The sequence below is a fragment of the Daphnia pulex genome, chromosome 6 (genome assembly GCF_021134715.1).
Source record: "Daphnia pulex isolate KAP4 chromosome 6, ASM2113471v1".
Taxonomy (NCBI): Eukaryota; Metazoa; Arthropoda; class Branchiopoda; order Diplostraca; family Daphniidae; genus Daphnia; species Daphnia pulex.
The window spans coordinates 2,429,164-2,443,297 of NC_060022.1; the positions used below are offsets into that span (position 1 = coordinate 2,429,164).

The 14,134-nt window shown below is 44.7% G+C and overlaps 1 protein-coding gene across 15 annotated transcripts in view; it reads left to right on the forward strand.

Annotated features, from left to right (window-relative positions):
* LOC124195665 (hormone receptor 4-like) overlaps positions 1–14,134 on the forward strand; it is a 64,273-nt gene that overhangs the window by 25,614 nt on the left and 24,525 nt on the right. For 3 of the 15 annotated variants that reach the window (XM_046590179.1, XM_046590189.1, XM_046590190.1), the window contains exons 1-2: positions 3,969–5,074; positions 9,360–9,938. In XM_046590179.1, the coding sequence (XP_046446135.1) occupies positions 9,744–9,938 (195 nt within the window). In that variant the 5' untranslated portion in view covers positions 3,969–5,074; positions 9,360–9,743. Of the gene's footprint in view, positions 1–435; positions 842–3,968; positions 5,075–9,356; positions 9,939–14,134 lie in introns of those variants that run through there. The other 12 variants (XM_046590194.1, XM_046590192.1, XM_046590187.1 and 9 more) reach the window with 9 other exon arrangements.

Consider the following 14,134-nt stretch of genomic DNA (forward strand, 5'->3'; position numbering starts at 1 on the left):
CTCCTTCCGCCCAATTAAATTCGGACTACAGTACATATATAGTGGCGGGGGGTCTGCTACTGCTGGATGGCACCCGACAATATAACGTCGGCGGGCGCGTTCCAGCAGCAAAACTTGTCCTTTTTTTTTCCTTTTTATGGGTGGCCAAATGACGACGTTACATTCGTCGGTGGGTGTCGATTACTCGATTCTTTTCACTTTTTCGTTAGCAGGGTTGCCGCCGGTAAAATGAATTTTTTGAAAAGTCTTTTTAATTAAATCAATTAATTCTTTCAAATCTTTGAATTTGAGCACCTTTTTTTGGAAAACTCTTGGAAAATCGAAATTTTCCTGACAGTTTTCAATTTGTTGTTATTTATTCGCAACATGGCAACATCCTTGAGGTTTATTTTGGGGGGAAATCGTAATCCTTTATTAGGGGCTTAGGGCTGTAGCAGACTACAAGTACGGTGACGGCATTCTTTCTGTGCACGTGTTGAAGATGAAGATAGTGCAAGTAAAGTTGTGTGTTTTAGTTGAATTCGTGGTTAAATGTGATGGTTCAACAATGGGACAAGCAAGTAGAGAAAGATGACTCGTAATCAAAAGAAGATTAGAGAAAAACAGGTTGGCAAAATGCCGAGCTCTGCCAAGATTTTAGTGCGTAAGTGGAAAAAGTGGAAGGCGAGAACCAATATTATGTGAGTGTCGGTGGTGAAACCAACACTTATTCCTATTTTTGAGAAGGTGGACTGAATTGTCATGCAAAATCACCCCAAAACACTTAAAGACCTTGGCCCCAGAAAAGAATTCAAGCTTCGGTTCAAACATCTTCCAATCTAGTTGAGTCACAGTTTACCAGGTATGATTTTTCCTTTTGTCGATTTCTTTTTGCTTGTCAGTTGAAAGTAAAGAGAAGCTGTCTATATTTCTAAAACTCTGCTCGGGGAAGTGGAGTCACAAATTGCCATTGCCATTGCCATTGCCAAATTGATATTCTGATATCGTAGGTTACTGTAACCAAGATATCATTCAATATGTAGACTGGCAGTTTTTGTCTTTCAAGAATAGCCAAAACTGGTCGTTGAATTCTTCCAATCATCTTTGCACTAATCAAAGTGGGAACCCCTGGTTAGGACCAATTGCCCAATGATGGAATTAGGTGGGTGGGTGTTATGTTACTTATAGGTCGACTAATTAAACTCCTCGGCCTGTACTTTCCATTTCATTTCGTTCAATTTGTTCTATTCGAACGTTTTTCCTTTTTTTATTTTTTGGCTATTTTGTGGAGCGCGGCAACCGTTTTCTGTCTCGTCAAATTTCACCGAATTCAAAATTGATCCTGGAGACGAGCAGCTGGAAACTTTCCCCTTCCTTTTAGGAGAGTCGGTTAATTTTTATGATTTCCTCCTCCTCTCTCTCTCCCTGCCTGTCTAGTTTTGGGGAGTTTGTGTTGTTTTTGTTAGTCGCATCGTCAATGTAACACGCTCACTTGAAACAAAACAACAACCAGAAAAACAAAAAAAAGTGGAAGGGGGGAGAGAGGGAGAAACCGGATGACCGGAAAAGCATCATCCCATCCCCCGGCGAATGTGCCAATGTTTTATTATGACACATTTGATGATGAGGAGAATAACACGCGCGCATTCAAAAGAGAGAGAGAGAGAGAGAGAAAACAAACTTTTGTTTGAAATATATTATTTTTTGCCGCTCCCCCCCTAGTGTGTCGTTTCAGTATTCATAGAGCCGAAAAGTGGGCGGGACCGTAACCGCCCCCTCTATTGTATCCGAGCGGACGACGACCTTTTTTTTTATTTTATTTATTTTTTATTTTTATTCGTTTCTCCCTTGCTCGTCTCTGTGAACTTGTGACGCGTGCATTGGATTTAATGTGCGACGTCGTGCCGCCGCCGACCCACACACACACAGACGGAGCAAACGAGCGACGCCGTGTGCGTGCCGTCGCCACTCGGGCGTCCGATCGGGAGAGAGAGAAGTGGATGAAGGGGGGACACACACACACACACTCGAACTGGGTTTGCGTGTGGAATATTGGGTAGCCAAGAGAGAGAGAGAGAGAGAGAGACCCATATAGGTTGTATTCCCCTCTGTCTGTTAGTCAGTCAGTCTGCTATAAAGTCTAATAGGTTTTTATTCGATTTTCCGTTTGTTTTTGGCTGGCCGAGAACGACGACGGCGGCGGCCAAGTAGTGAAGGGGGGTTTACTCAAAAAAGTCTAATCGAGAGGTACTGCTCGGAGCAAGGGCCCCCTCATCTATATACAGCCGGACGGCACGCCACATTGCAGCTCTTGTAAAAACAAAAACTTGTATCGAACGCTGTGCTGTTTGCCCAATTCCGCACGTCTAGCATTGACGCCGGCATCCCGGCCAGTCTGGCGAATAGTATTTTTTTTTTTGAAAAATTCGACAGGGAAAACAAGAGGTGAGATATGCGTGGTAGACTTTATGCGACGACAGGGGAAACAAACAAAAACAAAAATATAAAAGAGAGGCGAATGACAAAGTTGACGCGAAGTAAAAAAGAGAAAAAGAGAGAAAGGTCGATGCCACTTTATAAAAGCCACTTTACTCGTTCTTTTTCCTTTTTTCCCTACGTGTGTGTGTACGATGTTGTGGAAATATAGTTTGTTGTTTCCCTTTTTTCTTTATCGAGTCGAATCATCTCCCTTTCTCTCTCTCTCCTTGCAGACACTGTCAGATCCAATCGGGGTCTAATCGGACGTCTTGTGTACTTGCATGTACACACAGAGAGAGAGAGACCCCTCGAAAACTATTCGTTTTTCTCTTTTTCTGTTTTATTTCGTGGATGATGTTATCGCCACGACGACGGCCAGCGACTTGTTATTATTCGCCAGTGAAATTTACATGTCGAGTCGTACTCACAATGTTTCTTCTTCTTCTTTTCGGTCGTGTGTCCGGCATTACAAAGCAGCGGCAGCCGAAGAAGAAGAAGAAGAGTAGTACACTAACTGCTCGCTGTGTAAAAGACGACAGGGGAGGAACAAAAAAGAGAAATTGACGGGCCTTGTATGGACAAAAAAAGAAGGGGGGGGGAAGAAGAAGAGGTCACCAGTATGTCTCCTGATTTACGATGACGCAAGACTCACGAACGAAAAAAAAAAGAAATAGAAGAAGATTATCTGATAAGTTACTACTAATGTGTGCCCATTTGGTGTAGAGTGGCGGTCCCTTTCAAAAGGAAACGGCGCCAAACTCTGAACTATTTGAAAATTGCTATTTATTATTATTCCTCCCCACCAATTTTGACGACGATGGAATTATCAATTCCATTTCTCTCTCTCTCTCGGGCGACGCGTGATTGGGTAAACAAATTGAAAACAAAAGAGCAATCAACCGAAGCAGAAATGAGACGACGACGTCCCCCGCCGACTTATCAATTTCTTTTTCTCCCATTAATTCCTCCCAATCAGCAAACAAACGAAATCCAATAAAAACGAAGAAAATTGATGGCGAACAATGTAACGAGTTTGAACGTTCAGATTGTTGTCGTCGGCTGAGGAGGGTAGGAACCGGTCGACGCGCCGAATGTCGTTGTGGATATGACGAGAAATCGGCGCCTGCGCCTTATCGACGCGCTCCTATACTCTACCGCCGCCGCCGCCGCTGCTGCTGGATCTGTCCGTCTAATATTTCCCCCCTCCCTTCTTTCCTATGTTGTTGTTGTTGTTGCCGGCGAAGCGAACGATTCTCCGCGCCCGGCACAATTCAAAGTGGCACGTTTCTCACGTTTTTGGATTGCGCTAGAGACTCCGCCCACTTTTTCGTGTGTGTGTGTGTGTATCCCCCCTTCTCTCTCCATCGGGAGAGAAAACTTTTCTCTCTCTCCCCTTTTTGCGCCGTCGTTTCCCGTCCGCTCCCCTCTCTCCCTCCCCTCGTCCGTCCCGATGTGTTTTGGGGGGTGAAAACGGGAGGAAAGAGAGGAGGAGAGGGGGAGCTACACACACACGTACACACTGATCTTTCTCTGCTGGGCTGTGTGTAGATGTCGGTGGAGAAGGGACTTTAGTCGTGCCGGGACTGAGCCGCCGTCCAGTCCTCTCTCTCCCCCTTTCTTCTTTTTTAGTGAAAACAGCTTTGTGGCCGCGCCCGTTCGCTCTCTTGTGTGTTTTGTTGTGTGTGTGTTGTGTGTTTCTTGTCACTCACGAAAAATTAAGGAAAAATTACGGAAAAAAAAACAAACATCCATCGAGCGATAAACCGAAAAGTTTTGTTTGGCGAAATTTTTCAATTTTTGATCGAAACCACAACATAACGCGCCGCCGCCGCCGCCGCTCTGCTGCCGCTTCTTCTGCGCCAGTTTGTTGTTTTTCTATTTCTTTTTTCGCCCAGTTGATTTCCGATTTAGCCGTCGCCGCTGCAAAGAGAAGTTTAAGAGAGATAACACACACACGAATTGAATCGCGCTGCTTTTGTTGTACGATTTTTATTTGATCGTCAAACCGCAAGCGACCACCGCATTTTCTCACTTTTCCTCTTTGGCTCTGATTTTTTGGTGTGTCTGTGTGTGTGAGTGTGTACGCCCGTGTGTGTGTGTGTTCCAGCAGCCCCAACACACTGGAGAAAAGAAGGGACGTACATTCTTTAGAGTTTTTTGGTTTTGTTGAAAATTGGCTCCGCTCCGCTGCTGCCGCCGCCGCCGCTAGAAATTCCCTGTTATCTTCTGATTCAGATCATCACACACACACTTGGGGACAACAACAACAACATCCACAGGTTCTCACTTGAAAAAAAATCGGCGCGGATTGTCATCGAAATTTTCTCTCTCTCGCTCGTCGCTTTTTCTCTGTGCGGCTCAAAGAAACTCAACACGTCGCCGGATCGTGATTACATATGCGTCTCGCTCCTTCTGATACATCAAGACAACAACTCGCAACTCTCTCGTGTGTCTTGTGTGGTTCTTCTTCTTCTTCTCCCACCATCGATCCATCACGCACGCCAACCGAGGGAGAGAAACGAAATATAAATTGAGTTTTTTATTCTTATTCCCCCCCCTCGAAATCATCGAAACAAAAAAGGAAAAACTTAAACTCGCGAGCTCTTTTTTCTTGGTGGTAAGCGAAGCTTTTTTTATTTTCCATCTCATTTTCGATTCAAATTTTTGCTCACACAAAAAAAACGTGTCTGAAAGAATTTTCAAGAGATTTTTTTTTTCTTGTCTTTTTCAATTTCTGGTACGTCATTTTTTGTTGTTTCTCCTTTCTTCAACTCGAGACGTGATGAGAAAACGAAACATTATTTTTTTTCATATTTTTTGGGGTTGGTTGTTGCTCTTTCTTAATCCCTGACGAGCTTCAAGTTGAGAGAGAAAAGAAAAAGATTTTTGGGACGAGTAAGTGGATACAATTGGGAAAAGACACGAATCGTGTGCAGCCCAACTCTACAGGCTCCGGTGGTCGCCATGTTTCGCATTTTTAGATTAGAATAAAAGAAGAAGAAAGAAAAACGTCGTCTAGTGTTTCTTGCGTTTTGATTTTCCGTTCAACTCCTTTCCGCGTGTGCCCGTCTTTTCTCGTCGTCGTCGTCCTTGGTCTACGATTTCAAACGGCCAGTCAGATTCTTTGGCTTGTGACGTCAAAAAAGACACCCGACCGTTGTCGTCGTCGTCGTCCTTTTTTTTAAATTTTATTTCCGCCGAATCAGAAAAAAAAAAAGTTGCGGATGATGTCGAGGGGGTTAGAAAAATTGGGAGAGAAATTTTGGTGAACAACAACGGGTAAAAGAGGGAGAGAGAGAGGGAGAGTGGGGTTGGGGGGACCGTCTGCGTGTGGCGGATTCTATTGATCCGCCCGTAGTTTGAGCTCACGTTGGCGGAGAGAGACTTTTGAGTAGTTGTGAGGGACACGGACGAGCGGGGGAAACGGAATTACCGGCATCTCTCCCCTCCTCCTCTTTTCGGTGACATATTACACAGGAGGATTGATAAGGGATCTCCGATGGCCAAATTTGATTGTCCCGCTCCTCGCTCCTTTTTTTCCTTTCTTATTTCGCATTAGCGACCAATAAAAACGGGTTGAGGACCCCACCCACCAGCACTCAGCTCGTCGATTGATTGAAGGAAATTTCCAACGGATGGGGGGACTCAGTTGATGACCTAATATTCGAATTTCGACGGCGATATCTGTTTGGTTACAAATGTAAATGAAATCTTCTCTTTAATAAAAAAAAAAGATGTAGACGAACCACACACAAGTCCATACATAACCAACTATGCCCCCCCCCCTCAAGTGGTGGTATGAGTTTTGCTCGCTTGGCTTGCCTCTCTCTCTCTCTCTTTCTCTCGCATTTTGCCTCGAGGTCAACACATATAAAAGCGTATCGAACCATCCGATCTTGTCCTTCTTCTTCTTCTTCTGGTTGGGGAACGTTAGCAGCTGGAGAGAGAGAGAGATGTGCTGCGCTCGCTTCTCTCTCTATGTTGTGCTGCGCTGGGCTTTGACCTTTTCGACCTCGATTGGCGTCGTCAGCAATGCTTTCTCTCTTCTTCTTCTTCTTCTTCTTCTTCCAACTCTTGTTGGCACGAATCCATCGTTCCAGAAGGAAGAAGAAGAAGAAGCTCGTTTATCTTTTGTTTGTAAATAGATAGACGAATAGAAGAGAAGAAGAAGAAGAAGAAGAGAGCCAAGGCCAACTCTCCCTTTTTCGGAGTGTGTTCTCTCTCTCTCGCTCTCTGAGCTTGTGTGTTTGTTCCTCCTTCTTTCTCTCTCTGCTGACTGTTCGTTCGCCTCTTGTGTGTTTGATTCCCAATGACGCCATTTCAACACACATGTGCACACAGCCGTGCAACACTCTTCTTCTTCTTCTCCCCTCTGGAATCCGAGTTGCGTTTGGTAGTTGAGAAAAGGTAGAAGAAGAAGAAGCGAGTGGTGGTTTGGGGAGGGGGGAAGGTGATAAGTTTTGATAACTGGCCGTGTAACAAACATGCAAAAAAAGATTTCTCTCTCTCCGGCTGGCTGTTTTTTCTTTTGTGATTTGTCCTCGGTTTCCCTTTTTTTTTCTTTTCTTTTCTTCTTCATTCTCCCCACATGACGGCGGCGGCCACACATAATGTGCTCGCAACTGTGTCTCTCTCTCTCGTTGGCTCGCTAGCGCAAAGGAAACGAAACTCGGGGCTGACGTCGAGGCACGTAGGAGAGCAAGACAACAATACAAGTGTCTGTGTGTGAGGGACGTCTGGGAGCAAAACCTCAAAAAGTCTCTCCAGACATCCAGAGGGCGTGTGAGTATTATGTAGCCGGGGTTGAGAGACCAGCAGCAGCAGCAGCATAGACATTCCATTCTCTCTTTTCTCCTATTCTTTTTTTCTTTTTTTCTTTGACTCTACGCCCTTGATAATATACTCATAAATATATACACACACACAGACACGCATTGGATTATTACAGTACACACACACACAAGAGTTCTAGAGGATGGATAGGCCTTTGAGGAGAACCTTTTTCGCTATTGGGTGAACCGTGAAAACGTCTACACACACACAAGACATCTTTTCCTCCTTCTCGCCCTTATCTCCACTCTACCATCCCTTATACTATATACTCCTATAAATACTATCTAAGCAACTTTTTTTTTTTCTTTTTCTTTTTTTCCCGGTTGTTGTTTTTCTTTCCTTTGGCCGCCCTCCTCCCGTCAATAAAAACGAGCTGCAAGGCGAAGAAGAAGAAAAAGTTTTTCGAAGCTTTTGCGCCCGTGTTTTTCTTAGAGCGCTTGGATGCTGCAGCAGCAACATCCAGACAGCATCTAAAAGAGCAAAACTTTGTGTTTGTCTGCGTGTGTGTGTGTGTGTCTGTCTGTATATAGTCTATAGATCCTCTGGGAGAGAGGAGTAAAAGGCAAAGGCAGAAAAAGGGAAGGAGAGTCGAGGCTTTTCTAGTATCAAACGTACACCCACATGTGTAGCGCTAGTTGATCGTTAATCTTGTCAAGTGTGTATATATATATATATGTGAGTGTGCGAGTCTTAGGAAGAGAGAGAGCGCCAAAAAGGAGAAGAAGAAGAAGTTTTGGGCAAGGCTTTTTCGTCCGTCCGGCAGGCACGTACTGCGGCCCGTCTTGTACATAACGTTTCTCTGCCGAATGCGTTTTGGCCAGGGCGAAAAACATATGACGGAAAGTACATCTTGTCTTGTTTATTGTGTCTTGCCTCTTCTTTGGGAGGTAGAAAAAAAGGGGGGTAGTTGTAATAATTGCATGTATAAGCACTTCGTGGATGTGGCTACTCTTGATGCTCACATTGATGCAATGCACTTAACTGTGCTGTGCCATTAACCGGGCGAGCAGATGGGATAAGTCTCGGTCGTCTTTTTTAGCCCTTTGGGGCATTTGATTTTTGATTAGCATGGGGTGCGCTGCCCTGACTCCTACTTACGTAAATGCACTTGAAACTATTTGATCTCTGTCCAAACTGACGTGGAAGAAGAAAAGGTCCTTTTGGCGTAGGGCGACGGAGAATTCCGGGATAGTTTGGTCCTCCTTTTTCCTTCCTCCCGCGCGCTTCCCCAATGTGGCCCCAATAGTTTCCGAGTATAAAAATATATACTGACACACGCCCAGAAAGAGAGAGAAAAGAAAGAGTCAAAAGAAAAAGAGAAAGAAAGAAAGAAGAGACAGAAGGTCTATAAGCAGTTTTCCATCAGCGGTAAGGAGCCAGAAGCCAACCCGACAGTCCTAACAGTCTCTCACAACAATAACAAAAGAGGAGCAGGAGCAAGAGCCCAGGAGCCAAAGGGAAACGACCAAGAAGGAGGCAACAGCAGCAGCAGCAGCTGCTTTTGTATTAGTTCTCGGCCGGAAAGTCATTTGTCACCTCCTCCTACACACATACACACACACACTTTTCTTTCTTTTTCTTTCTGGCACGCCATCTTCTTCTTCTTCTAGACTTTCTATTCTTTTTCTCTTCTTCTTCTTACCGTTTTCACGTGTTAACCGTTTTTCTTTGCGGGCAGGAGGAGTCACGTGATCTTTTTTCTTTCCTTTTCGGTACGGAGGAGGTCTCTGCTGGGGTAGTATCTTTTCGTAGCCCGGCCGTCTAATGGCAGGGTGTAAGCGCCCAGGACGTGGCAGTTCGAATATCATTATGAATGGATGGATGGCTGGTCTCTCCCTTTTTTTTTCTTTTTCTTTTTCTTTTCTCGTTAATATTTGATAGAAATAAATACTAGGACCGACTGCGATCCCACGAGTTACAAAATCTCTCGAGCGGAGAACCTTCCCCCCCCACCACCACCAACCGACTATACTATTACACACGTCCATGGATATTATACATTAATTTTATTACATGTCTTTTTTTTTGCGCTCTTTTTCTTTTGTTTTTCTCTTCTTTGTCGGTAGCAGCAGACAGGACATCCAAAAGGAGGATTGTGTCGACAGCCCCCCGTTCTTTGTGTGACGTCATCCCGCTTCCTTGAAAAGAAACCGATCCTTTTGTTTGTGTGTCTATGTGTGTGATTGTGCCGTGCTTTTAATCGATCGCGTAGACAACAATTTTTCCGATTCATTCAAAAAAAAAAAGATCGACCGGATCAAAAAACTCGAACTCGGTAGGGGAAAAGACACACACGAAAATAATCGAAAGTCGACTAGAAAAGTGGAGTCGATTAGTGACCGTGTGCGTTGGTGTTGAATCATCATCAACAGAAAACAGGCCGAGACCAATCATCATCATCAGCTGCTGCTAGCGCCCAGTGCTGGCCCTCCTAGAGTAACCGTCTGAATAGTATGGCTGTGGTGAACGTCAACAATCTCAATAACATGATCAATGCCAAAGACTCGCGCTGGCTCCAGCTGGAGGTCTGCCGCGAGTTCCAGCGCTCCAAGTGCTCCCGCTCCGACTCGGAATGCAAATTCGCCCACCCGCCAGCCAACGTCGAGGTGCAGAATGGACGCGTCATCGCTTGTTACGACAGTATCAAGGTAAGGACACAAACAAACAAACAAACTCTTCTTCTTCTTCTTCTTCTTCTTTGATCGTTTGTTTCTTTTCTTCTTTCTTTTCTTGTTCGGCGGAATTCCAACATGGCCGGCCAAGGGAGAGGTCGGGAGAAGAAGGGTCTGAAAAAGGGTCGTTGGATGTGCCAAATGATCCGCTGCGGCGGTCGTGTAATTGGCGATCCGTGTTGTTTGGCCGGGGGTTGGTGGTAGTAGACGGGCGGCTGGAAGAAGAAGAAGAAACAAAAAAGAACTGGGGATGTGAAGTGAATGGGTTGAGGCAGTGAAGGGGAGAGAAGGAGAGAGAGAGATATGGCCGCGCGGCTCCTGATCGAGTTACGACGATTCACGAACGCGAGCCGTTACGGTCTAGTGGAAGGGAAAAGGCTAAACCGGTTACAAGTCGGTCGGGCACCGTTGAACGCAACAACCCCAGCAGCGCCGCAGGAAAGGAGAAGAAGCAGAAGAAGAAGATGAAGAAGAAAGGAAAGAGGAAATAACGAGAGCAATAGACGCTCGCCCCGTTATAATATATGACAATCGTCTGGGCTTTTCGTTTCGCTCCTTCTTCCATTTCTTTTTCTTCTTCTTTTCGGCAGGTTATTTTTTCCATTGCGCCAAAAAATGAAGGGGAAAATTTGTCGTGTGAATCGAGTCGGATGGATATTTTTTCTAGTGACGTCATCTGCGACCGCCGTGAGTCTTTGGAAGTGAATGACTGGGAAAGAAAAGAAAAGAAAAGAAGAAAAAAGGGGATCGGCTCTTGTTGCTTGGCCTCAAGTATCGGCCGACAGAGGAGAGAGAGAGGGGAAACAAAATAACGGTGACTCGGCGCAATATAAAAATGGCGTCGTTTCAAATCACCCGAAAAAATAAGAAAATTTTTTTTTGTTGAAATAAAAATCTTATCTATAAATAAACATTAAAAAAAAGGGAAAGCGAGAGAGAGAACTGGTGAGGGGGAAGAGATCGATTTCAGACGCATCATCTCAATAATCCTGTCGTGTCTGTCGCCCATATGTTGCCCGGCACCGCACACCAACAGCCGCCGCCATCATCTTCCGTCATCGATTGGCCTCGTGTGTGTGTGTGTGTGCACGTCTGCGTCTATTCGGGAGCGTGAGTCATTTTTGTGTGTGTTGGTTGCCCGAAAGAGAGAGAGAGAGAGAAAAGTCTTGTCGTCGCCATTTTGGAAATATTCCAACTATTCAGACAGTGTAATCACACGACGGCATTTTCGGGTGCACCCAACAAGCGCCCAAGAAGAAGAAGAAGAAAAAAAAAACTTTTTGGGAAGTTGGTGGCGGGGGATATTTTTTGGACGATAAGAGAAATGAATCACACACACACACACACACACCTGCCCCCTCCACGTAACTATCGGTCGCCTTGGGTCTCTCTCTCTCGCAAGAGCTCGAGAGAGTTCGGAGCCAAAAAAGCTTTCAAATGAATATCATTATGTAAATTTCTCTTATTTCTTTTTTTTCTTCTTCTTTCCGTGTCGGGACTAGTGGTGGTGGGGTGATACTACGAAACATTCATATCCCCGCCGTCAAGAGCAAGTAAGTTACGCGCACAGCTGTTGGGCCTCTTTTGTCGGGGATTTTCGATGATACTTAAAAACGGAAAAGAGGGAGACCGAACCAAGAATTTCATTTTTTTTTTTTTTTTGTGGGTTACAGAAATCACCGACGCCATATTTGTCCCGTTTTGTATATAGGAGAGAAAAGAGAAAAAAAAAAACAAGATCGGATTTTTATCGGTTTTTTGCGGTCGTCCTTTATATAATATACCTTTTTAAAACTCTCTGTCGAATGTGTGTGTGTGTGTAGCGACGCCCCAAGGCCCTCTGTGTTGAATAATCTTGAAGCCGCGTCGAAGGCTCGTTTCCCCTCACCCGAGCTTCTCTCTTTCTTTCTCTCTGCCACTCAGTTTGGGAAAAAAATTTTATTCCCTTTTATGTTTGCACAGTCTGCGCAGCACAACGGTGGGTGGAACCAATTCAGACGTCGCTGGGTGTGGGTGGAGGGGTGCGACTGTTGAAAGTTATAAATCACATCTGGGGGGCCGCTTTGTATATTACTGTAGTTAGGAATTTCCGGTTTGGTGGCGACGGTGGTAACGGGAAGCTTTTTTTCTTTTTTTTTCTCTCTCTCTCCAGTAGGCGTTGGCATAGTTTTGATTTTTTCCCAAATCTTTGCTTTTCCACTCTGAATGAATCAAAGAGAAATAGGAGGAAAAACAGACAAGTCAATATACATAACACAGTCCGAAGAGTTGGATGGGCTGGCGTTTGCGATTCCGGATTCAAATCCAATTGAACCGAAAGTTTTTATTATTATTTGTCCCTTTTTTTTCTTCTTTTTATTGGATAAAATATAAAAAAGGGGCGAAATAATTTTTTTTCTTTTTCTTTTTCACAACTGACGTGCGTAGTGGATTTTTTATCCGGCCGTATATTTTGGTGTTGTATGTTATAGGACGGGCGGAGGTAGAAAGGACGAGCTGATAAAAACTAGGGAGATGGAAAGAGAGAGAGAGAGTAAAGATGGCTCCTGCGGGAAATCAACACAGAGAGGACCGGCGGGTGGGGTGGTGGATGGACGGGTTGGCGGGTGATGAAAGAAATGAAACTGGCTACGGCCGCACGGCTGTATATAGTTCCTCTCTTTCCTTCCTTCCCTTTTTTTGCCTATATACTTCCCCTATCAACTTTTCTCTCTCTCTCTCTCTCAGCTACGTGAGGGGAGAGAGAAGAGCTAAACATAAAGGCGTCGACGGCGTCGACATTCACAGAGAGAGAGAGAGGGACAACGCCCTTTTTATTTTTATTTTTTCTTCTTTCCTCTTTCCCTTTCACTGGCGTTACGCGCGCGCGCAGAGAGATCAAACGGACGCGCAGACTGGAAACTATCACGTCGCAGTTGATGTTTTATTTATACACGGCTGGCAGTTAAAAAGCGCAGCGGACGGACTTTAACCCCTCCCTTTTTTTCTCTCTCTTAAACACAAACAGACAGTCGTACACACGCGTCCGAAAATTTAAAAAAAGAAATAAAGAAAAAACTCACGAAAAAAATAACGTTCAAAATCAATATCGTTTTCAATCATTTTCAAGTCCTCCGACTATCGGCGCCCATCCGCTTCGCCCGGATTCGACACGCAAAAAAAAAACAAAATTCTCCCGACAAAAAAAAAATCTATAAAAAATGCAGCGTGACTGCACGACTGCACGGCTAATGACGAGTTATTGCGGCCTGGAAGAGAAGGAAGGAAAAAAAAAATTCCGGCTTGGATTAGTATCCGTAGAAGTGAGAGTGTTAAGGAAGCCATGGAAAAAAAAGGGACTGAACAACGAACGAACGAGGGATAACGACCGAGAGACTAGAAATAGTTTTCAGTTTTTTATTTTAATTCTAGGGGGTTAAACAGTACATGGATGAGGAGAGCAGCAGCAGCAGCTAAGAGTTGAAACCGAGTCGTGGATAACGCTGGAATGTTATTTGCCCCGTCGTTCGTCTTGGGTCGTAAATCGCCAGTCGTTTTCGTCCGGGCCGTCGTCGACGGATGAGATTCGTGGAATAGTCAAAAGGAGAAGGGGAGGGGGATAGATAGATAAAACGGGGAAGAATGATAATAGTTTTGTTTATTCCTGTTTTCTTTTTCTTCCTTCTGCTATTCTATTCGTGCGGATGGGTGGAAATTGTTCACCGCGATGGGGTTCTCGGAAAAGGGCTGGATGAACGGAACATCCGCATAGATACCGAGACCCCCCCTTCCACCAATGAAAATGGATCGCGGAAAGGGAAATGGAGTCTGATGAAAAGACGGCCCGGCAGAGATGATGATGTTGATGATGTGAACCATCACCCACGCACAAACTCCGTCCAGATTGCATCAAAACTGCCGGAAGAAAATACCCAGAAATCCGGATGCCATTTTTATTTTAATATTTTAATATTTTGTCTGGCTTCTCGGAACGAAATTGTTGAGCGAAAAAATTATGCAGTCCATATATTTATTCGTCATTCCAATCCGCCAAACACTCATCATTTGGTTATGAATGAACCGGAAATTCTCGACTCCCCTCCCCTCTCCACCCCAGAGATTAAATTTCCATTCGAGGCTCTTGTGCTTGAGCTTTTTACACGGTAGTTAGATCGAGTCAATTAGTTTTTGAC